This window comes from Oncorhynchus nerka, linkage group LG6 (genome assembly GCF_034236695.1).
Source record: "Oncorhynchus nerka isolate Pitt River linkage group LG6, Oner_Uvic_2.0, whole genome shotgun sequence".
NCBI lineage: Eukaryota > Metazoa > Chordata > Actinopteri > Salmoniformes > Salmonidae > Oncorhynchus > Oncorhynchus nerka.
The window spans coordinates 11,553,645-11,579,609 of record NC_088401.1 but is presented as its reverse complement, the minus strand read 5'-3'; the positions used below and the strand labels follow the sequence as shown (position 1 = coordinate 11,579,609).

The 25,965-nt window shown below is 44.0% G+C and overlaps 1 protein-coding gene across 1 annotated transcript; it reads right to left on the bottom strand.

Moving 5' to 3' along the window:
- Positions 1 to 15,480: 15,480 nt before the first annotated feature.
- On the bottom strand, positions 15,481 to 18,497 carry LOC115119541 (carbohydrate sulfotransferase 2-like). Its single transcript, XM_065019266.1, has 2 exons — positions 18,026 to 18,497; positions 15,481 to 17,503 (listed from the first exon to the last, which is right to left on the bottom strand). Exon 2 carries the CDS (start codon positions 17,459 to 17,461, stop codon positions 16,064 to 16,066), a length of 1,398 nt encoding a protein of 465 aa, XP_064875338.1. The 5' UTR covers positions 17,462 to 17,503; positions 18,026 to 18,497; the 3' UTR covers positions 15,481 to 16,063.
- Between the last annotated feature and the right edge of the window lie 7,468 nt (positions 18,498 to 25,965).

Below are 25,965 nucleotides of genomic sequence, written 5' to 3'. Positions count from 1 at the left end.
ATTCAATCAAACATCACTGGCAGAACAAACATCTAGGGTTCTATTCAATCAAACATCACTGGCAGAACAAACATCTAGGGTTCTATTCAATCAAACATCACTGGCAGAACAAACATCTAGGGTTCTATTCAATCAAACATCACTGGCAGAACAAACATCTAGGGTTCTATTCAATCAAACATCACTGGCAGAACAAACATCTAGGGTTCTATTCAATCAAACATCACTGGCAGAACAAACATCTAGGGTTCTATTCAATCAAACATCACTGGCAGAACAAACATCTAGGGTTCTATTCAATCAAACATCTAGGGTTCTATTCAATCAAACATCACTGGCAGAACAAACATCTAGGGTTCTATTCAACCAAACATCACTGGCAGAACAAACATCTAGGGTTCTATTCAACCAAACATCACTGGCAGAACAAACATCTAGGGTTCTATTCAATCAAACATCACTGGCAGAACAAACATCTAGGGTTCTATTCAACCAAACATCACTGGCAGAACAAACATCTAGGGTTCTATTCAATCAAACATCACTGGCAGAACAAACATCTAGGGTTCTATTCAATCAAACATCACTGGCAGAACAAACATCTAGGGTTCTATTCAATCAAACATCACTGGCAGAACAAACATCTAGGGTTCTATTCAATCAAACATCACTGGCAGAACAAACATCTAGGGTTCTATTCAATCAAACATCACTGGCAGAACAAACATCTAGGGTTCTATTCAATCAAAAATCACTGGCAGAACAAACATCTAGGGTTCTATTCAATCAAACATCACTGGCAGAACAAACATCTAGGGTTCTATTCAATCAAACATCACTGGCAGAACAAACATCTAGGGTTCTATTCAATCAAACATCACTGGCAGAACAAACATCTAGGGTTCTATTCAATCAAAAATCACTGGCAGAACAAACATCTAGGGTTCTATTCAATCAAACATCACTGGCAGAACAAACATCTAGGGTTCTATTCAATCAAACATCACTGGCAGAACAAACATCTAGGGTTCTATTCAATCAAACATCACTGGCAGAACAAACATCTAGGGTTCTATTCAATCAAACATCACTGGCAGAACAAACATCTAGGGTTCTATTCAATCAAACATCACTGGCAGAACAAACATCTAGGGTTCTATTCAATCAAACATCTAGGGTTCTATTCAATCAAACATCATTGGCAGAACAAACATCTAGGGTTCTATTCAATCAAACATCACTGGCAGAACAAACATCTAGGGTTCTATTCAATCAAACATCACTGGCAGAACAAACATCTAGGGTTCTATTCAATCAAACATCACTGGCAGAACAAACATCTAGGGTTCTATTCAATCAAACATCACTGGCAGAACAAACATCTAGGGTTCTATTCAATCAAACATCTAGGGTTCTATTCAATCAAACATCTAGGGTTCTATTCAATCAAACATCTAGGGTTCTATTCAATCAAACATCACTGGCAGAACAAACATCTAGGGTTCTATTCAACCAAACATCACTGGCAGAACAAACATCTAGGGTTCTATTCAACCAAACATCACTGGCAGAACAAACATCTAGGGTTCTATTCAATCAAACATCACTGGCAGAACAAACATCTAGGGTTCTATTCAACCAAACATCACTGGCAGAACAAACATCTAGGGTTCTATTCAATCAAACATCACTGGCAGAACAAACATCTAGGGTTCTATTCAATCAAACATCACTGGCACAATGAACATCTATTCAATCTGTATTGCTGAACTTCCGCGATATGGACTGAATAAAGCCCCAAGTGTAATTGTTTTGCGGTTTGTACTTTATCAGGGTATAAAGAGTGACATTTGTTGATGTGACGGAGGAACACTGTGACTTTGATGAAACCTTTGGAAAGGTCAGTTCCAGATTGGGGGAGTTTCAGGTTTGTGTACCAAATGGCCACGTATTCCCTACATAGTGCACTACTTTTCATCAGAGCCCTGTGGGCCCTGTGGGTCCTGTGAGCCCTGTGAACCCTGTGGGCCATGTGCGCCCTGTGAGCCCTGTGAGCCATGTGAGCCCTGTGGGCCATGAGAGCCCTGTGGGCCATGTGAACCCTGTGAGTCCTGTGAGCCCTCTGGGCCATGTGAGCCCTGTGAGCCATGTGAAACCCTGTGGGCCATGTGAGCCCTGTGGGCCATGTGTACCCTGTCATGTGAGCCCTGTGGGCCATGTGAACCCTGTGGGCCATGTGAGCCCTCTGGGCCATGTGAGCCCTGTGGGCCATGTGAACCCTGTGGGCCATGTGAGCCCTGTGGGCCATGTGAACCCTGTGGGCCATGTGAGCCCTGTGGGCCATGTGAGCCCTGTGGGCCATGTGAAACCCTGTGGGCCATGTGAGCCCTGTGGGCCATGTGTACCCTGTCATGTGAGCCCTGTGGGCCATGTGAACCCTGTGGGCCATGTGAACCCTGTGGGCCCTGTGAGCCCTGTGGGCCATGTGAACCCTGTGGGCCATGTAAGCCCTGTGGGCCATGTGACCCCTGTGGAACATGTGAGCCCTGTGAGCCCTGGCCAAAAGTAATGCACTATATAGGGAATAGGGTTTGGGACTTAGACACTGAGTTGATGATCAGAGAGCTGTTTTGCAACAGGGTTGCAACCAGAGTGCTGCTGTGTAAACAGCTTCTGTCCACATTGACCAACCTTCTGCTGTGTTTAAACATAACATTTGTGGATAAATAGAAAATAGAAATAACAGGGAGTTTAAAATGATTATGTGACTGTCGCAAACTCACAAACAGATGCTCTCTCTCTCATGTAAAGCATAGTGAGATTAATTGCCTAATGTTTAATTTACACAAGGTTTCCCACTGACCTGACCCCCTCTATGCTCCTCTAGATCAGATGAACCTCTATGCTCCTATAGAACAGATGAACCTCCCCCCTCTATGCTCCTCTAGAACAGATGAACCCCCCCTCTATGCTCCTCTAGAACAGATGAACCCCCTCTATGCACCTCTAGAACAGATTAACCCCGCCTCTATGCTCCTCTAGAACAGATAAACCCCCTCTGTGCTCCTCTAGAACAGATGAACCCCCCCTATGCTCCTCTAGAACAGATAACCCCCCTATATGCTCCTCTAGAACAGATAAACCCCCCTCTATGCTCCTCTAGAACAGATAACCCCCCCCTCTATGCTCCTCTAGAACAGATAACCCCCTCTTTGCTCCTCTAGAACAGATAACCCCCTCTATGCTCCTCTAGAACAGATAACCCCCCCTCTATGCTCCTCTAGAACAGATAAACACCCCCTCTATGCTCCTCTAGAACAGATTAACCCCCTATGCTCCTCTAGAACAGATAAACCCTCCCTCTATGCTCCTCTAGAACAGGTGAACCCCCCTATGCTCCTCTAGAACAGATAACCCCCCTATATGCTCCTCTAGAACAGATAAACCCCCTCTATGCTCCTCTAGAACAGATAAACCCCCTCTATGCTCCTCTAGAACAGATACCCCCCTATGCTCCTCTAGAACAGATGAACCCCCTCTATGCTCCTATAGAACAGATGAACCCCCCCCTCTATGCTCCTCTAGAACAGATAACCCTCCCCCATGCCCCTCTCTCCTCCGTCTCCCCACTCTTCTCTCCTTTACCCTCCATCTTCCTCCTCGGTCTCTCCTTCCCCCTCTACACTCTCCATCCCCCTCTCTCCCTCCCCCTCTCTCCCTCGTTCCAGACAGTTATAAATAAATCCTGTTAGCTCACAGAATGGTGTCCGTCATTTCTCCTCCTTGTAGATTCAGTGTCTCTTTTTAAATCCCTGCTGAAGAAACACTTTTATAAAGAAGTTTTTAATGTATGACTTCAATGTATGATTTTAATTCGATATGTTGTTTCATTTTCCTTCCTCCTGTTTTTGTTTGTTTTGTTTTTGTCAGTACTTTTCTTTTATTAATTTGTGACGTGAAGCTCTTTGTTACCTGCATTGAAAAGCACCATACAAAGAAAGTTATTATTATTATTATTGATGTTGTTGTTGTTGCTGATAACAATAATGGAACGTGTGAAATGGCACTAAGGAAGCATACGGGATCAGATATATTTCTCTGTTAATTGTTGAGGTATTGACACTGCAGCCACAGCACAGCGTGAGGCCAGAGTTGACCTCTCCCTCCGATGCTCCCCATAGCCACACATTCATTATGGTGTCCACAGAGAAAATGTTTGTCCCAGCCTGACATTACAAGGGGAGCAATGTTCCTCTTTGTCTGTTTTATCCTTGATCAGTTGAAAGAGAATACAGCAGGTTTTAGTACCACCCAACTCTGTACTTCTCTATTTTCCACCAAATTCCTCCTAGGTTTTTTTGTTTTTTAAATTTAAAACTCTGTCTGCATCTCTGCTCTTGGCTTAGCTCTCCTCCCAGCGCATAGCTACACTCCAGAGTCTTCATTTGTGCCATATTTCTCATCGGTTATTAGATTTAGAGCCTTTTATTATTGATAAAAACCAGCAGACAGGGGGCAGGAATGTTTCATTAAGTTATGTATTTAGAGAGTCAGGGAAACGAGCCAGAACAGCACAATGCCTAAAGCCTTGTCTGTCTGTCTGTCTGTCTGTCTGTCTGTCTGTCTGTCTGTCTGTCTGTCTGTCTGTCTGTCTGTCTGTCTGTCTGTCTGTCTGTCTGTCTGTCTGTCTGTCTGTCTGTCTGTCTGTCTGTCTGTCTGTCTGTCTGTCTGTCTGTCTGTCTGTCTGTCTGCATGTCTGACTGACTGACTGACTGACTGTAAAACCCATTTTCTCTGCACATTCTGGATAATTGTAAAACCATGATGGAAGTCTGTGAACCCGGGGATCTCTGTGAACCCGGGGATCTCTGTGAACCCAGGATCTCTGTGAACCCGTTGATCTCTGTGAACCAGGGGATCTCTGTGAACCCGTTGATCTCTGTGAACTCTGCTGCTAGTTGGTTTTAAAGCGGGAACAACATTCAAGTCATTGTTTCTGCAAGGTCATTGTTTCTGCAAGGTCATTGTTTCTGCAAGGGCTGAGGCACAGTGGGAGAAAGAGATCTATTTATTGTATTGTTTATAGTGTTCCTCTTCCAACGTAAGCAGGAAGCGTAGGCAGTCTCTCAAAAGCAAATAATTATGTCGAAAATTATGTTTGATATGAGAAGGGAGATGTCTCTCAGTGTCTTGTACCAGTAACTCTGTAGGTTCTGGCAGTCGCCCTCCTTGTTCCTGTGTCTCAATGATTGAAGCTGATTAACCAATTAAAAGACCACTAAGACTTTAATCATCTATGACAATGTAGCAACCTGTAGAGAACCTACAGATGAAAGTCCTCGCAACTTCCTCTCTTCTAACAGACACACGTCATACACACACACACACACACACACACACACACACACACACACACACACACACACACACACACACACACACACATATCTTACAGTGCATTCGGAAAGTATTCAAAACCCTTGACTTTTTCCACATTTTCGTTACAGCCTTATTCTAAAATGTATTAAATTACATTTTTGTCCCCTGATCAGGCAATGAGGGTGAAGGAATTGTCCATAGAGCTCTGAGACAGGAATGTGTTGAGGCACAGATCTGGTGAAGGGTACCAAAATGTTTCTACAGCATTGAAGGTACCCAAGAACACAGTGGCCTCCATTAATGGAAGAAGTTTGGAACCACCAAGATTCTTCCTACAGCTGGCCACCCGGACAAACTGAGCAATCGGGGGAGAAGGGCCTTGGTCAGGGAGATGACCAATAACCCAATGGTCACTCTGACAGAGCTCCAGAGTTCCTCTGTGGAGTTCGGAGAACATTCCAGAAGGACAACCATCTCTGCAGCACTCCACCAATCAGACCTTTATGGTAGAGTGGCCAGACGGTAGCCACTCCTCAGTAAAAGGCACATGACAGCCCGCTTGGAGTTTGCCAAAAGGCACCTAAAGGACTCTCAGACCATGAGAAACAAGATTCTCTCATCTGATGAAACCAACACGGAACTATTTGGCCTGAATGCCAAGCATCACGTTTGGAGGAAACCTGGCACCATCCCTACGGTGAAGCATGGTGGTGGCAGCATCACGCTGTGGGGATGTTTGTCAACAGCAGGAACTGGGAGACTAGTCATGATCGGGGGAAAGATGAACAGAGCAAAGTACATAGAGATCCTTGGTGAAAACCTGCTCCAGAGCGCTCAGGACCTTAGACTGAAAATAGTCAAAAGTCAAGTATGACATGTGAGTTCGGGTTAGAATCATTCAGCTGTAGCTGTTTTCAAAATACTTGTTTCATAGCTGCTAATCGCACAAAGAAATACGAATCCTATATCCCACCTCGCGCAGCAACACTACCTGGCATGGTAGCTGTGCTCACTGAGTGTGCTGTTGATAGATTCATTTTTGTCTCATTCACTCGAAAGTCTACAAAGTGAGCCTTTGTCCTCATGTTTCTTGGCTATTTACATTGTTTCCGAACAGACACCCTACTCAGATCCAAAATCTCCCACACACACACACACACACACACACACACACACACACACACACACACACACACACACACACACCCGGGTTAACAGGTCTAGTTAAAATGTCCAACCCTATGACCACTCAAAACCTGCCCAAAATGTCACGCCCTGACCTTAGAGAGCCTGTTTATTTGTCAATTTGGTTAGGTCAGGGTGTGACTTGGGTAGGAAAATCTATGTGTTCTATTTCTTTGTTGGCCGGGTATGGTTCCCAATCAGAGGCAGCTGTCTATCGTTGTCTCTGATTGGGAATCATACTTAGGCAGCCTGTTTTCCACCTGAGTTTGTGGGATCTTGTTTTTGTACAGTTACTTTGTAGCGTTCAGAACGTTACATTCGTTAATATTTTGTTGTTTTGTCAGTCTTTTCAGTATTAAACATCACAAACACTTTCCACGCTGCGCTTTGGTCTCATTCATTTGACGACGGACGTAACACAAAAGGCCTGAAAACTAGCTATTCATTTGCACAGCAAGAGATTCCCGCATTTATACAATAAACCCTTTTGACGACATTACTGAGCTAATCACGATGGAATATCGACGTAACTTGTAACGATGTTAGAAGCAAGATTAGTTTGTCATCAAAATAATAATTATTGCGAGCTATGACATGACGTAATAAAGGCATTTGAATATGAGACAAGAGAAAATATCATTTGCCCTTATTTAACTCAACAGATCATTTGCCCTTATTTAACTCAACAGATCATTTGCCCTTATTTAACTCAACAGATCATTTGCCCTTATTTAACTCAAAAGATCATTTGCCCTTATTTAACTCAAAAGATCATTTGCCCTTATTTAACTCAACAGATCATTTGCCCTTATTTAACTCAACAGATCATTTGCCCTTATTTAACTCAACAGATCATTTGCCCTTATTTAACTCAACAGATCATTTGCCCTTATTTAACTCAAAAGATCATTTGCCCTTATTTAACTCAACAGATCATTTGCCCTTATTTAACTCAACAGATCATTTGCCCTTATTTAACTCAACAGATCATTTGCCCTTATTAAACTCAACAGATCATTTTCCATCAATGAATGTCGATTTAACCCATTTGACTACTGTGATTACGCAATAAGGCACAAAGTGGGGTTGGCATATGGCCAATATACCACGGCTAAGGGCTGTTCTTAAGCACGGGGCAACGCTGAGTGCCTGGATACAACCGTTAGCCGTGGTATATTGGCAATATACCACAAACCCCCGGGGTGCCTTATTGCTATAATAACCTGGTTGCCAATGTAATTAGAAAAGGGGGAAAAAGTTCATATTTGTCATACCCGTGGTATACGGTCTTATATCTCTAACCGGATGGAAACTACAAGTATAATGGCTGTGCTCAATGCAGTGGCACTTACAAATGTAGAGCCTTCAAACGTCCTCAAACATGGAAACAGATCCCAATCAAATGTGTTACCACCACTAAGGCAGGGATTTATCTTAGAACTTGTCCCGGTGGTTAAAACGATGTGGGTAACACAGTGTGGGTAACACGATGTGGGTAACACGATGTGGGTAACACGATGTGGGTAAAACGATGTGGGTAACACGATGTGGGTAACACGGTGTGGGTAAAACAGTGTGGGTAACACGATGTGGGTAAAACGATGTGGGTAAAACGATGTGGGTAAAACGGTGTGGGTAAAACAGTGTGGGTAACACGATGTGGGTAACACGATGTGGGTAAAACGATGTGGGTAAAACGATGTGGGTAAAACGATGTGGGTAACACGATGTGGGTAACACGATGAGGGTAAAATTATGGGGGTAACACGATGTGGGTAAAACAAAGCACAAATTAAAATTAACAATCTCTGAGCATCAAGAGACACCAAGTCGTGTCCCACTTTTTTGGAAGAGAACCACTTTATTTCGACCCTTTCCCATAAACGGCATCGAACACGTCACCCTCCCTAGGACTGGGTGACCTTGACAATTTATTTTTCACAACGAGAGCTCGCCTGGATCTCTAATTTAAAGAACCTTGCTCCCTCCGGGTCTCAACGTAGACTTTGATCTGAAGCCATTATTGTGATTCTACACCTGCATTGCTTGCTGTTTGGGGTTTTAGGCTGGGTTTCTGTACAGCACTTTGAGATATCAGCTGATGTACGAAGGGCTATATAAATAAATTTGATTTGATTTGATTCTTGTGATGTTGCTATTCATTGTAAATGTGTGTAGGTCTATGTAGCCACATTGTATCTATGGTCATGTGTTATCCATTCTTGTGATGTTGCTATTCATTGTAAGTGTGTGTAGGTCTATGTAGCCACATTGTATCTATGGTCATGTGTTATCCATTCTTGTGATGTTGCTATTCATTGTAAATGTGTGTAGGTCTATGTAGCCACAGTGTATCTATGGTCATGTGTTCTCCATTCTTGTGATGTTGCTATTCATTGTAAGTGTGTGTAGGTCTATGTAGCCACATTGTATCTATGGTCATGTGTTATCCATTCTTGTGATGTTGCTATTCATTGTAAATGTGTGTAGGTCTATGTAGCCACAGTGTATCTATGGTCATGTGTTCTCCATTCTTGTGATGTTGCTATTCATTGTAAATGTGTGTAGGTCTATGTAGCCACATTGTATCTATGGTCATGTGTTCTCCATTCTTGTGATGTTGCTATTCATTGTAAATGTGTGTAGGTCTATGTAGCCACAGTGTATCTATGGTCATGTGTTCTCCATTCTTGTGATGTTGCTATTCATTGTAAATGTGTGTAGGTCTATGTAGCCACAGTGTATCTATGGTCATGTGTTATCCATTCTTGTGATGTTGCTATTCATTGTAAATGTGTGTAGGTCTATGTAGCCACAGTGTATCTATGGTCGTATGATTTTGATATGTTCTATTTATATCTGTACATGAACCAATGAAATCAAGCCTCAACCGGCCATGATGACAGACGCCTGTGTGTCCTTTCAAACTATATAAACTAGAGTCCCGCAGTGTGTATCATTATATCCTGATGAAGACAGCTTGTCTGTCCAAACGTTGGTTATAAATGATTGCCACTGAGCTCCTAGAGTGTGAGGCTCTCCTTTTCATATGGTCTGATATAATACCGCTGTCAGCCAATCAGCAATTCATTTTTATTTGTGTACCTTTATTTAACTAGGCAAGTCAGTTACAAACAAATTCTTAATTTCAATGACGGCCTAGGAACAGTGGGTTAACTGGCCTAGGAACAGTGGGTTAACTGGTCTAGGAACAGTGGGTTAACTGGCCTAGGAACAGTGGGTTAACTGGCCTAGGAACAGTGGGTTAACTGGCCTAGGAACAGTGGGTTAACTGGCCTAGGAACAGTGGGTTAACTGGTCTAGGAACAGTGGGTTAACTGGTCTAGGAACAGTGGGTTAACTGGCCTAGGAACAGTGGGTTAACTGGCCTAGGAACAGTGGGTTAACTGGTCTAGGAACAGTGGGTTAACTGGTCTAGGAACAGTGGGTTAACTGCCTGTTCAGGGGCAGGACAACATATTTTTACCTTGTCAGCTCTGGGATTCAATCTTACAACCTTTCGGGTTAGTAGTCCAACGCTCTAACCACTAGGGGCGGCAGGGTAGCCTAGTGGTTAGAGCGTTGGACTAGTAACCAAAAGGTTGCAAGTTCGAATCCCCGAGCTGACAAGGTACAAATCTGTCGTTCTGCCCCTGAACAACGCAATTAACCCATCATTGAAAATAAGTATTTGTTCTTAACTGACCTAGTAAAAATAAACTACGCTACCTGCCTGGTTTGAGCATTCGGGGCTCAAACATGGTTTATAATTGTAAATAAATCTCTTTTGAGCATGTGCATAACTATATATTTTCAACAGGAGAGTTTGAGTGATTAAAGTTGGACAGAGGATCTCGAAATCACTGAGCAACTTGGAGGAATTCATTTTAAAAAAAATGAATGTCAAACTATTTTCTGACAATTGTGCTGTTATTATGTGCCAGCTGTTAAGACTACAAAGGGCCAATTTGCGAGATTGACGTGATGTTTCAATAGGCTACAGACTAAAATCTGGGCTTTATAAATTGCAAATTCAACTTTGCCATGGTTTGCTGAGCAAGGTGCAGGTAGCCTATAACCCCTGATAGGACATATCTCATTTCAGGGAAAAGTCCACAATGAAACTGACATTAAACGTGGATAATGATATATTGGCGATAGAACTGTAATCATGGTCATAATTGATAACTTCCAAGTGAATTAACTAAACATGAAGTTATAGGCCATTTGCCAGCTCCAGGTAGGCTACACAAGTGGTACAAAATCGATTTACAATGACTCCAGTGAAATCGTTTCAACATATTTATTGTATCAAATGGTAGGCTAAGTAGCCTACAATGACATAAATTAATAGCCTACTCGATGGCCAAACAGATGCAAATATATCATTCTCCACATTTAAAGTTAGTTTCATTGTGGACGTCATCCCATAACGGAAGCACGAGAGAGAGTTCCATAACTTTAATTTCAAATTAATTCTGCGCAGTGCTCGAGACCCAAGAAGTGAGCTTGCGTAAAACTATTCGCTTGATACGGTTTAAATTCGACATCAGAATAGTTTACATTAACCATCTGTGAACGAATGTATCTAAGGCTCTCTATTGCGCCTAAAGTCGTTTTCCAGTGCTTTGTTGACGTTATATCAGGTCTAGTGCGTTAATGTTTTATGGGGGGGTCTCCATGACGACCTATCTAAATAGCCTTACCTACACCTGGTAAAAAGTTAGCACGACGTACGCGCCTGCTGCTCTGTCTCCGTGCCGCAGCTGCTTGCTGAAGCGCGCTCGCAACCAGCGCTCACGACAGACACAAACCTCCGGCCCTCTCTACCACTCACTTAGTAACAGCCTGCTCACTGCCTGACAGTCAACAGCAGCACGTAACAGTTAAATATATATTTTTTGACTGGAATATTTTTTCATCTACCTGACACAGTGGCTAGCGGACCAAAAAAGTACATTTAGGCCCTAATGTTAACATTGTCCATGTATTACAATGAGCGACACTGTCTGTCTAACCAGTAATAACCCATACAGAATGTGGCAAAACCCATAGCCTGCCCAACACGTTAAAAACATCCTGTTGTGTTTACAGTCACTTACTGGCATCTAGTTACCTGTAACTTCTTGTAAAAAAAAAACAGTACATTACTGTGAAGTTTACAGTAATGTATACCAATGTTTCTTTGGAATTTACAGTAACATACTCTACCTATTTTAATTGTTTTCCATTGACTTACAGTCAACTGGCTGCCAGTAAGTTACCATTAAAAAAAACTGGATAAAAAAATTAAAAATAATTACAGTGTACTCATAACCTTTCACGTCCCTCTTTTCCTTGAGGACAACAATGCTTGTATACCTTTACTATACAATTCCTTAAATTAATATTGTATTATATTCTATTTGCAAGATCTAATTGTAGCAAGCCTGGTCCCTGATGTTTCTGCGCTTGCCATTTCCATTGCTGTCATTGTCAAGCCAAACATGTTCGGTAAGGAGCTGACAAGAGAGCAAAAGCAGACAGGCACCCAGGCTACCTTGGGACTAGCCATCGGGAAATTACAAAGAAACTGCACAATGTCTCTCTGACAGTGTAAGAGGATAAGATAAGGATATTATACCCATGACCACTGTGTTAAGGACCCAGACCCATGACCACTGTGTTAAGGACCCAGACCATGACCACTGTGTTAAGGACCCAGACCCAAGATCACTGTGTTAAGGACCCATGACCACTGTGTTAAGGACCCAGACCCATGACCAGTGTGTTAAGGACCCATGACCACTGTGTTAAGGACCCAGACCCATGACCAGTGTGTTAAGGACCCAGACCAATGACCACTGTGTTAAGGACCCAGACCCATGACCACTGTGTTTAGGACCCAGACCCATGACCACTGTGTTAAGGACCCAGACCCATGACCAGTGTGTTAAGGACCCATGACCACTGTGTTAAGGACCCAGACCCATGACCACTGTGTTAAGGACCCAGACCCATGACCACTGTGTTAAGGACCCATGACCACTGTGTTAAGGACCCAGACCTATGACCACTGTGTTAAGGACCCAGACCTATGACCACTGTGTTAAGGACCCATACCCATGACCAGTGTGTTAAGGACCCAGAACCATGACCACTGTGTTAAGGACCCAGACCCATGACCACTGTGTTAAGGACCCAGAACCATGACCACTGTGTTAAGGACCCATGACCCCTGTGTTAAGGACCCAGACCATGAACACTGTGTTAAGGACCCAGACCCAAGATCACTGTGTTAAGGACCCATGACCACTGTGTTAAGGACCCAGACCCATGACCACTGTGTTAAGGACCCATGACCGCTGTGTTAAGGACCCATGACCAGTGTGTTAAGGACCCATGACCACTGTGTTAAGGACCCATGACCCCTGTGTTAAGGACCTAGACCCATGACCAGTGTGTTAAGGACCCATGACCAGTGTGTTAAGGACCCATGACCAGTGTGTTAAGGACCCATGACCAGTGTGTTAAGGACCCATGACCACTGTGTTAAGGACCCATGGCCACTGTGTTAAGGACCCAGACCCATGACCACTGTGTTAAGGACCCAGACCCATGACCAGTGTGTTAAGGACCCATGACCACTGTGTTAAGGACCCATGACCACTGTGTTAAGGACCCAGACCTATGACCACTGTGTTAAGGACCCAGACCCATGATCACTGTGTTAAGGACCCATGACCACTGTGTTAAGGACCCAGACCCATGACCACTGTGTTAAGGACCCATGACCCCTGTGTTAAGGACCCAGACCCATGACCACTGTGTTAAGGACCCAGACCCATGATCACTGTGTTAAGGACCCAGACCCATGATCACTGTGTTAAGGACCCATGACCACTGTGTTAAGGACCCAGACCTATGACCACTGTGTTAAGGACCCAGACCCATGACCACTGTGTTAAGGACCAAGACGCATGATCACTGTGTTAAGGACCCATGACCACTGTGTTAAGGACCCAGACCCATGACCAGTGTGTTAAGGACCCATGACCACTGTGTTAAGGACCCAGACCCATGACCACTGTGTTAAGGACCCAGACCCATGACCACTGTGTTAAGGACCCATGACCACTGTGTTAAGGACCCAGACCTATGACCACTGTGTTAAGGACCCAGACCTATGACCACTGTGTTAAGGACCCATACCCATGACCAGTGTGTTAAGGACCCAGAACCATGACCACTGTGTTAAGGACCCAGACCCATGACCACTGTGTTAAGGACCCAGAACCATGACCACTGTGTTAAGGACCCATGACCCCTGTGTTAAGGACCCAGACCATGAACACTGTGTTAAGGACCCAGACCCAAGATCACTGTGTTAAGGACCCATGACCACTGTGTTAAGGACCCAGACCCATGACCACTGTGTTAAGGACCCATGACCGCTGTGTTAAGGACCCATGACCAGTGTGTTAAGGACCCATGACCACTGTGTTAAGGACCCATGACCCCTGTGTTAAGGACCTAGACCCATGACCAGTGTGTTAAGGACCCATGACCAGTGTGTTAAGGACCCATGACCAGTGTGTTAAGGACCCATGACCACTGTGTTAAGGACCCATGGCCACTGTGTTAAGGACCCAGACCCATGACCACTGTGTTAAGGACCCAGACCCATGACCACTGTGTTAAGGACCCAGACCTATGACCACTGTGTTAAGGACCCAGACCCATGATCACTGTGTTAAGGACCCATGACCACTGTGTTAAGGACCCAGACCCATGACCACTGTGTTAAGGACCCATGACCCCTGTGTTAAGGACCCAGACCCATGACCACTGTGTTAAGGACCCAGACCCATGATCACTGTGTTAAGGACCCATGACCACTGTGTTAAGGACCCAGACCTATGACCACTGTGTTAAGGACCCAGACCCATGACCACTGTGTTAAGGACCAAGACGCATGATCACTGTGTTAAGGACCCATGACCACTGTGTTAAGGACCCAGACCCATGACCACTGTGTTAAGGACCAAGACCCATGACCACTGTGTTAAGGACCCATGACCACTGTGTTAAGGACCCAGACCCATGACCACTGTGTTAAGGACCAAGACCCATGACCACTGTGTTAAGGACCCATGACCAATGTGTTAATGACAGTGGCGCATAGCCCTTTCCTGCAGTCAAATGACCTAGTGGCCTCATGGTTGGAATGTTACTAATATTTTTCATAATTCCATAATTAATTAACTTTTTTTAATTTTTATAACACAGAAAATCTGATGTTTCTATGTCAAACAGTTGTGTTATATTTCAGACTTCTATGTCATATAAAGTGTAATATTGGGTAGTAAAGTCTAAATGAAATACATTCAACTCTATATGTGTACAGGTGTCTTCTTTATTTAAGCCCATAACCACGTGTGTGAGGTGTATACTTTTGTTTCCAATTAGATTTGTTTAAAACTACCAAGAAACACACTGTGTAACCCGGATTTATCCCACTGCAGTAAAAGGTTAAATTGATTTTATATGATCTATTCTATTTTCCAGATTTAATTGTAGCATAAGTGCCATTAAACAACATTGGTCATGAGCTATCCCTGTGTTACATGGGTCAAACTTGTGACAAGACATGCTGAAATGTTTTTATTTTGTTCAAAGGGGATGCTAGAGCAACTCTGCTTCTGCAGCAGACGTTTTTTTTCAAAGCAGTTTGGCTAAATCACCTATTTGCATCAAAGAGATCTAGTCCTGTAAAAATGTCAAATGACCCCAGGCTACACTTTCAGTGACACGGATGAGAAATCCTTCCACAACTGCTGAGTCGACATGATTTACTACGAGTGTGTCAACATCAATCTTCATCTGGGATGTCCCGCTGTTATAACTAATAAACCTGAAACCTTCCTTAGAGCAACATTATAGTTATAACAGACCAGTTTAATGATTGTCTCTGAGTCCATCCATTAATCACAAAGTAACATAACCTGCTCAAACAATTACATTTTTTAATGTATTAATACTTCTTTTTTTTGCAATTTCTTCTCTCACTTTTACAGACAGTATGGATACTGGAAAACCAAGTATTTTCTCAGGTTAAAGGAACATTCAAAATAAAACGTTTGAAGTGTTTTCTTAACAATATATATGAATCATACACTGTTTGTTTCTGTAGTTGTAGTTTCAATATTCAAGTCATTGTTTATAGTTCTTCTTGATTTGTTAATAACATCCAGTTGTCCAAACTGACAAGTAGTGGTCCTGTCAAATACAACTGTCTGCAACTTAACTGACAAGTAGTGGTCCTGTCAAATACAACTGTCTGCAACTTAACTGAAAAATACAAATAAGATACATTCCAATGTGCCCCAAAAAAGTAGATTTCCTCAAAAAAACACTGATTCAAAGCGTTTTAATTTCCACGATTAACTGAACGGCACTAGATGCAACATGTACAGTCTTTGGTGGAAAAGGGAGAAGAAGAAAAAAGGTGTTTTTTCTGTCACAGTTTGGAGACAGTCAGTAAAGACTTCCTGAGGTCCTTGGCCTCCCCGGCCGTCCTGACTCTGTCGTAACCCAGGACAACCATGGAGTGATGACAGTAGTCCTCCACCTGTTTGATCTGCTGGATGCTGAGCACTGTTCTCCATGCGCTGGCAGCCTGAGTGGCGTTCCTGGAGGACACTATGAACGGCTTGGAGGACGAACTAGACCCGCCTGTCATGTTCAGAGCAAACGACTCAATGTCGTGGTTGGTGGTGAGGTTGACGAAGCTGTAGATGTTCCTCAGGATCTTCACAGGGTTCTCCACCAGGTCCTCGTAGCGCACGGCCATGTACTTCCCTTTGAGCCAACTGGGAGGGTTTAAGGCCGTCCTCAGGGTCCGCGAGGTGCGGTCACAGATCACCTCCATGGCTCCGATGGAGTGGTAGTCCGAGCCCTCCTTCTTGTTGGCTTTGTGGTTGGGGTCGACGAAGGGGATCCTGCGGAGCTTAGGGTCCCTGCTGCGGACCACCTGCAGGTTCTCCCGGATCAGCCCGTGTCGGGACTTGATCCTGGAGTTGGCCACGGCCCGGGGGTCCCTGACCAGGTGAACTACCTTCACATCCAGCGACGGGTCCTCCATGAGGGGGGCTAGAACGTTCACGTCCAGGATACGCACCCCTTTAATAACGATAGTGCTGTACTTGAGGCACTCCTCCTCCAGTAGTCTAAGGCTTTGAGGGGGACACTTTTTACACACCTTGTCGTCCACCATCCCCACCACCTCTTTCCTGTAGGCGGAGCACAGAGGGTAGGAGCACACCACTTTATTCAGGGAGGCCCCAAAGAGTCCTAGGGAGGTAAAGTTCTTTCCACCTGGGCTGTTGTACAGCTGGAACACAGAGAGATCACAGCGGTATAAAGAGCTGAGCATGTCCCTGGCTGCTCCTTGCAAAGACACAGCGTCTCCCGGGTACAGCTTCTGCCAAATGTGCCACATGGGTTCATACAGGAAGAACACTTCAGGATGTTGGTTAAACAGCTCCCCGAAAAAGGAGGACCCAGACCTCCATGTGGTCAGAACATAGACCAACTGTCTCTTCTTAGCCAGATAGGGTCTGTAGAGGTACCGGATGTCTGACCTGCCTTGATAGGAAGCGCTCCTCATCTGGTGATTGCACTGCTGGGGCACTTTAGTCCATTTGTAATTGGCCAAGTTCAGCATGGTCAGCACCAGCAGCAAGAAATAGGCTATAAACAACACAATCCGCTTTCTGCGTAGCACCTTCATCACGATGCCGGGCTGAGCTATTATCTTTGTATGGTTCCTGTGCGTTCTGAGCTTTCTCCCGTAGCCAGCATCCTTCTCCCAAGGCGCTGTCAACTTCAGTTGTCCATGGTATTGTTTCCCTCTCATCTGTAACCTAGGAGTGAGTGGCTCTGACCACTGGGCGAAAACCTATTACATTTACAATAGGCAAAGATATATGGTTATTGAATATCTCTGGTGGGAATTGGTACTCGAATCGAATGTTAAATCATGTTCACTGGGCATAGACGTTAATTCAACGTGTACTACACCTTGGTTCAACGTAATTTCATTTAAATGACATGGAAACAACGTTGATTCAACTAGTGTGTGTCCAGTGGGTTAGGTAACACATATTCGATATCCCAATCCAATTCGCAATCCAAAATAAGATAACACAGCAATGATTTTACTGCAGTGCGCAAGGCTCTTCACATGAAAGAACGATGCCATGAACATTTTTCCATTGCGGGTATTATTACAGTGCTTATTGCGGTTGGCCTGCCATCAAAATAAAAATAGTATCCCTTCATTCAAACAATGTATGCCTTCCTTGACAACATTCAGCGTAGGCATCTATGCGCAGTTAAAAACTGATTCGCCACAGTATGGATGGAGCCTGTAGGTCCACTGAACAACAGCACACAAGTACTAGCCTACGTTAGTAATTACGTTCTCCGGCTTCTTCTTGGTTCCTTTTGCCAAACGTCCCCTAGTATATCCAGAGGGGCAGTCTAATCGTCCAAATATATTTTCTTTCTTCCTGATGTGCCGTAGTTTGTATATGTAACTAATTGAAACTGGACTGATTCAATCAGAGACTACAGAAAGAAAGACCCTCCCTCCCCCAGACGCCATTGGAGCGTGATAGGATATTTGGGTTAGCGAGTCGCGCCCTTGGCTCTTCCGCACGTCTGTCAACAACGCACCGCTCTGGAGACGCCTACATTTGAAAACAATGGGCGCGTTCGAGCGTATCACCTTTACCAATGTCTGTCACCGCCTTTGAAAGTGTATACAACTTGTCCGAATTGCGACTACATGTCGACTGCATGACATTTACAACAACATTGTGATCAATGGTCATGAACGTTCTACTGCGGTCGACTGGAAATCTCGGCAGTTGCTTCTCAACAACTGCAACTTGAAGTACGAAGCAAAGCATTGTGGGAGACAACGTTTGGGTCTTTTTGGAAGCAAAATACACTACATGCTCATACACGGTTGATGTCGCCACCTATGATTGGTTATTGTCAATGCATGTTTACTTTACTTTACATAGGCCTACATCTGATCCAGATTTCTAACAGAAATAAATTATATATCTTACTTGCGACAATATAGCTAATATTTTTTATCTAAATGTTACTGTAATTGCTATTGTTATGTTGTGTTGATACCATACTGTGTTGTGATGTTGTGTTGCTACCATGCTGTGTTGTCATGTGTTGCTACCATGCTGTGTTGTCATGTGTTGCTGTGGTTGTCTTTAGGTCTCTCTTTATGTAGAGTTCTAGTGTCTCGTTTGTCCTGTTTTGCGTTTTGTCCTATATTTGTATTGAATGAATGTTTTATTTTGAATCCCAACCCCGTCCCCCTCAGGAGGCCTTTTGCTTTCTGGTCGGCCATCATTGTAAATAAGAATTGTTTTTTAACTGACTTGCCTAGTTAAATAACGCATCAATAAAGGTCAAATACATAATGTTGTCTCATGTTATATCCTACAATTTCTTTTGTCTGTTTTATTGGTGTCACCTAATTCTAATTTGTTGATGGTCTATTCAGTGTGAATATACATACTACAGGCTACACATGGTCTATTCAGTGTGAATATACATACTACAGGCTACACATGGGCTATTCAGTGTGAATATACATACTACAGGCTACACATGGTCTATTCAGTGTGAATATACATACTACAGGCTACACATGGGCTATTCAGTGTGAATATACATACTACAGGCTACACATGGTCTATTCAGTGTGAATATACATACTACAGGCTACACATGGGCTATTCAGTGTGAATATACATACTACAGGCTACACATGGTCTATTCAGTGTGAATATACATACTACAGGCTACACATGGTCTATTCAGTGTGAATATACATACTACAGGCTACACATGGGCTATTCAGTGTGAATATACATACTACAGGCTACACATGGGCTATTCAGTGTGAATATACATACTACAGGCTACACATGGGCTATTCAGTGTGAATATACATACTACAGGCTACACATGGGCTATTCAGTGTGAATATACATACTACAGGCTACACATGGGCTATTCAGTGTGAATATACATACTACAGGCTACACATGGGCTATTCAGTGTGAATATACATACTACAGGCTACACATGGGCTATTCAGTGTGAATATACATACTACAGGCTACACATGGGCTATTCAGTGTGAATATACATACTACAGGCTACACATGGGCTATTCAGTGTGAATATACATACTACAGGCTACACATGGGCTATTCAGTGTGAATATACATACTACAGGCTACACATGGGCTATTGTAGGGGATTACTACACTGGCAATTTTAGAAGCTTAATCTGTGACCGGAAACCGGCCCTTAATGAGCAAGTACCCCAGACACCAGTGGTGGGGTCAATACCAAGTACAGTTGACCTCTTTGCATATTGTTTACGGAGTAACTTATATGAACACATGTACATGTAGTATAATCAGTTTTTGTTTTTGCACGGTGACTGTTTTGTTCTTCATGTAAATTCATCTTCATCTCACTTGCCCGAGATGGCATAGCAGTTCAGACGTCTTTTGTCCTCGTCTTGTCGTGTCGTGTATATATATATATTTACAACTTTTTTCACATACATTTTATTTTTATTTTCCATCAACTCATCTTCAATACACTCTCCTGCAACCTGCCTCACCAATTGATATGTATAAATACGTATTATTTACCTCAAATCTGCAATCCTCCAAGAAGCTAGCCAGAAGCTAGCCAGAAACTCCAAGAAGCTAGCCAGAAGCTAGCCAGGAGCTAGCCAGAAGCTAATCAGAAGCTAGTTAGCTTCTTTACTGGCAACTCGTTAGTATTCAGCTAACCACGGTTTGTGGTCATCAGCTATCCTTTAACTCGAAAATCTATCGCCAGTTTTGTACGGCGCAGCGCGGCTCGGAACGGAACATAACGGACCGATTTTTCTCTCCATGTCCCTGGATTTCAACTGCTCTCTGGACATTCACTCCCGGATCTCACAGCTAGCTGGCTGCTATCCGTGTGTCTATCTGCTTTCGTCGATTCCGGAGCAAACATCAATTACTCCGGAGCTAGCCAGCTCCGTCAATCACTCCTGAGCTCCGTCAATCACTCCTGGGCTGCAGTCACCTATCCGGACCCGTTTTACTGCCTACGCGGAGCCCCACCGGGCCTTCACAACTGGACTGCCGACGTTATCTACCTGAAGGAGATCCGGCTGGCTCCTCCGTCGCGACGTTACCTGAACGCCCATCTGCGGCCTGCTAACCGTTAGCTGTCTTACCGGCTGCTCTCAGAATAGACAATCGGACAATTTATTTATTTTTATTATTATTATGTTTCTTCTTGGGCCTCTATAACTATATCTATTGTTTTTATTTTGTTGTTGTTGTGTGATTTGGACTAATCCCCTCTACAACACGGAACTCCACTAATCTACTGACGGAACGCAAGAGGTGGCTAACAACAGACCTCCATCCTATGCTAGCTTGCTACCGATGTCCTGGCTAGCTGTCTAAATCGCCGTGACCCCCAAACCAACCTCTCCACTCCCTTGACCCTTTTGATCACTCGACTAAGGATGCCTCTCCTTAATGTCAATATGTCTTGTCCATTGCTGTTCTGGTTAGTGTTTATTGGCTTATTTCACTGTAGAGCCTCTAGTCCTGCTCACTATACCTTATCCAACTTATTAGTTCCACCACCCACATATGCAATGACATCTCCTGGTTTCAATGATGTTTCTAGAGACAATATCTCTCTCTTCATCACTCAATACCTAGGTTTACCTCCACTGTATTCACATCCTACCATACCTTTGTCTGTACATTATACCTTGATGCTATTTTATCGCCCCCAGAAACCTCCTTTTACTCTCTGTTCCAGATGTTCTAGATGACCAATTCTTATTGCTTTTAGCCGTACCCTTATTCTTCTCCTCCTATGTTCCTCTGGCGATGTAGAGGTGAATCCAGGCCCTGCAGTGCCTAGCTCCACTCCTATTCCCCAGGCGCTCTCTTTTGATGACTTCTGTAACCGTAATAGCCTTGGTTTCATGCATGTTAACATTAGAAGCCTCCTCCCTAAGTTTGTTCTTTTCACTGCTTTAGCACACTCTGCCAACCCGGATGTTCTAGCTGTGTCTGAATCCTGGCTTAGGAAGACCACCAAAATTCAGAAATTTTAATTCCAAACTACAACATTTTCAGACAAGATAGAACTGCCAAAGGGGGCGGTGTTGCAATCTACTGCAAAGATAGCCTGCAGAGTTCTGTCCTACTATCCAGGTCTGTACCCAAACAATTTGAACTTCTACTTTTAAAAATCCACCTCTCTAAAAACAAGTCTCTCACCGTTGCCGCCTGCTATAGACCACCCTCTGCCCCCAGCTGTGCTCTGGACACCATATGTGAACTGATTGCCCCCCATCTATCTTCAGAGCTCGTGCTGCTAGGCGACCTAAACTGGAACATGCTTAACACCCCAGCCATCCTACAATCTAAACTTGATGCCCTCAATCTCACACAAATTATCAATGAACCTACCAGGTACCCCCCCAAAGCCTTAAACACGGGCACCCTCATAGATATCATCCTAACCAACTTCCCCTCTAAATACACCTCTGCTGTCTTCAACCAAGATCTCAGCGATCACTGCCTCATTGCCTGCATCCGTAATGGGTCAGCGGTCAAACGACCTCCACTCATCACTGTAAAACGCTCCCTGAAACACTTCAGCGAGCAGGCCTTTCTAATCGACCTGGCCGGGGTGTCCTGGAAGGATATTGATCTCATCCCGTCAGTAGAGGATGCCTGGATATTTTTTTTAAATCCCTTCCTAACAAATAAACATGCCCCATTCAAGAAAATTAGAACCAGGAACAGATATAGCCCTTGGTTCTCCCCAGACCTGACTGCCCTTAACCAACACAAAAACATCCTATGGCGTTCTGCATTAGCATCGAACAGCCCCCGTGATATGCAGCTGTTCAGGGAAGCTAGAAACCGTTATACACAGGCAGTTAGAAAAGCCAAGGCTAGCTTTTTCAAGCAGAAATTTGCTTCCTGCAACACTAACTCTAAAAAGTTCTGGGACACTGTAAAGTCCATGGAGAATAAGAACACCTCCTCCCAGCTGCCCACTGCACTGAAGATAGGAAACACTGTCACCACTGATAAATCCACCATAATTGAGAATTTCAATAAGCATTTTTCTACGGCTGGCCATGCTTTCCACCTGGCAACTCCTACCCCGGTCAACAGCACTGCACCCCCAACAGCAACTCGCCCAAGCCTTCCCCATTTCTCCTTCTCCCAAATCCATTCAGCTGAAGTTCTGAAAGAGCTGAAAAATCTGGACCCCTACAAATCAGCCGGGCTAGACAATCTGGACCCTTTCTTTCTAAAATTATCTGCCGAAATTGTTGCCACCCCTATTACTAGCCTGTTCAACCTCTCTTTCGTGTCATCTGAGATTCCCAAAGATTGGAAAGCAGCTGCGGTCATCCCCCTCTTCAAAGGGGGGACACTCTTGACCCAAACTGCTACAGACCTATATCTATCCTACCATGCCTTTCTAAGGTCTTCGAAAGCCAAGTCAACAAACAGATTACCGACCATTTCGAATCTCACCATACCTTCTCTGCTATGCAATCTGGTTTCAGAGCTGGTCATGGGTGCACCTCAGCCACGCTCAAGGTCCTAAACGATATCTTAACCGCCATCGATAAGAAACATTACTGTGCAGCCGTATTCATTGATCTGGCCAAGGCTTTCGACTCTGTCAACCACCGCATCCTCATCGGCAGACTCGACAGCCTTGGTTTCTCAAATGATTGCCTCGCCTGGTTCACCAACTACTTCTCTGATAGAGTTCAGTGTGTCAAATCGGAGGGTCTGCTGTCCGGACCTCTGGCAGTCTCTATGGGGGTGCCACAGGGTTCAATTCTTGGACCGACTCTCTTCTCTGTATACATCAATGAGGTCGCTCTTGCTGCTGGTGAGTCTCTGATCCACCTCTACGCAGACGACACCATTCTGTATACTTCCGGCCCTTCTTTGGACACTGTGTTAACAACCCTCCAGGCAAGCTTCAATGCCATACAACTCTCCTTCCGTGGCCTCCAATTGCTCTTAAATACAAGTAAAACTAAATGCATGCTCTTCAACCGATCGCTACCTGCACCTACCCGCCTGTCCAACATCACTACTCTGGACGGCTCTGACTTAGAATACGTGGACAACTACAAATACTTAGGTGTCTGGTTAGACTGTAAACTCTCCTTCCAGACCCATATCAAACATCTCCAATCCAAAGTTAAATCTAGAATTGGCTTCCTATTTCGCAACAAAGCATCCTTCACTCATGCTGCCAAACATACCCTTGTAAAATTGACCATCCTACCAATCCTCGACTTTGGCGATGTCATTTACAAAATAGCCTCCAATACCCTACTCAACAAATTGGATGCAGTCTATCACAGTGCAATCCGTTTTGTCACCAAAGCCCCATATACTACCCACCATTGCGACCTGTACGCTCTCGTTGGCTGGCCCTCGCTTCATACTCGTCGCCAAACCCACTGGCTCCATGTCATCTACAAGACCCTGCTAGGTAAAGTCCCCCTTATCTCAGCTCGCTGGTCACCATAGCATCTCCCACCTGTAGCACACGCTCCAGCAGGTATATCTCTAGTCACCCCCAAAACCAATTCTTTCTTTGGCCGCCTCTCCTTCCAGTTCTCTGCTGCCAATGACTGGAACGAACTACAAAAATCTCTTAAATTGGAAACACTTATCTCCCTCACTATCTTTAAGCACCAACTGTCAGAGCATCTTACAGATTACTGCACCTGTACATAGCCCACCTATAATTTAGCCCAAACAACTACCTCTTTCCCAACTGTATTTAATTTATTTATTTATTTTGCTCCTTTGCACCCCATTATTTTTATTTCTACTTTGCACATTCTTCCATTGCAAAACTACCATTCCAGTGTTTTACTTGCTATATTGTATTTACTTTGCCACCATGGCCTTTTTTGCCTTTACCTCCCTTCTCACCTAATTTGCTCACATTGTATATAGACTTGTTTTTTTTTTACTGTATTATTGACTGTATGTTTGTTTTACTCCATGTGTAACTCTGTGTCGTTGTATGTGTCGAACTGATTTGCTTTATCTTGGCCAGATCGCAATTGTAAATGAGAACTTGTTCTCAACTTGCTTACCTGGTTAAATAAAGGTGAAATAAATAAAAATAAAACATCTAATTCTGTTATTTACATGCTTACTGGCAAAGGCAACATAAAGGTTGAGAATGTAAGGAAATACACTGCGATCTGTAGTGACGCTGATGTGAAATCAGTTACCATACAGTAAGAGCCTTTGTGGACTTTGGCTCCCGAGTGGCGCAGCAGGCTGTATCATAACCGGCCGTGATTGGGAGTCCCATAGGGCGGCGCACAATTGGCCCAGGATGTGCCTCCCCCGATTTTAGTTGTGTTACCACTCAAAGGTACCCAAAATCTCACAGCAATGGTCGAGAATCATGCCGTTGTAATAGAAATGGAAGGGCTTCTGGTCTCTCCTCTGCCAGTGTAAGAGCGTTGTCTTGACACAGCTCCAGTCCATTCAATTATAGACTTGCTTAGCGCACTGTTATGCAACTATTAGTACAAATCTGTTACATTGTTTCTGTAAAAAAACGGCTAGCTGGAGCTCGTCTGAGCTTTCGGCTGTGAATGCCCTCACCCGCTAGCCTGCTCACCTGCTGATAGTTCAGATTGTGACTCGCTACAGGCTGTCCGGATAGAACAAGTCAGACGTGCCCACATCCAGAGTTGTATTGGCTCTTGGTCAGTACCGCACATATAGTGATCTTTGTGATACATAGGAATGGATTTGTGGTTCTCCTCAGGTAAGATACATATGACAGTATTAATATAGTTGCACAAGCAATAGGAATATATAACACGAATGAAAAGGATATTCACATGGCAGCATATACACAACAACACAAACATATGTACTGTATTTAAAGATATCTTTGGAGAGAGAGAGAGAGAGAGAAACTAATTACTATTGACGGGCTAGATTTATGGCCCACTCTCCCCCGACAGGTGGAGATCTTGTCTTATCTGCCCTGGCGACAGCAGGCCGTAAATTATTCTGCACATGCTCGAGCACCAAGAAGGGTCTCTGAAACTTCCATTAAGTTCTAGAACTCGCTATGGCATAGCACTAGCGCGAACTATGAACGCGCAGTGGTAGCATGTGCATCAACTACATGCCATACAATTACAATCTATAAACGAACATATTGATGCCTAAATAATCATGCAATTAAGGCAATGCTGGCATA

What these genes read in the sequence shown, in the direction of transcription:
- LOC115119541 (XM_065019266.1), bottom strand. Translation starts at nt 17,461, where the DNA reads ATGAGAGGGAAACAATACCATGGACAACTGAAGTTGACAGCGCCTTGG.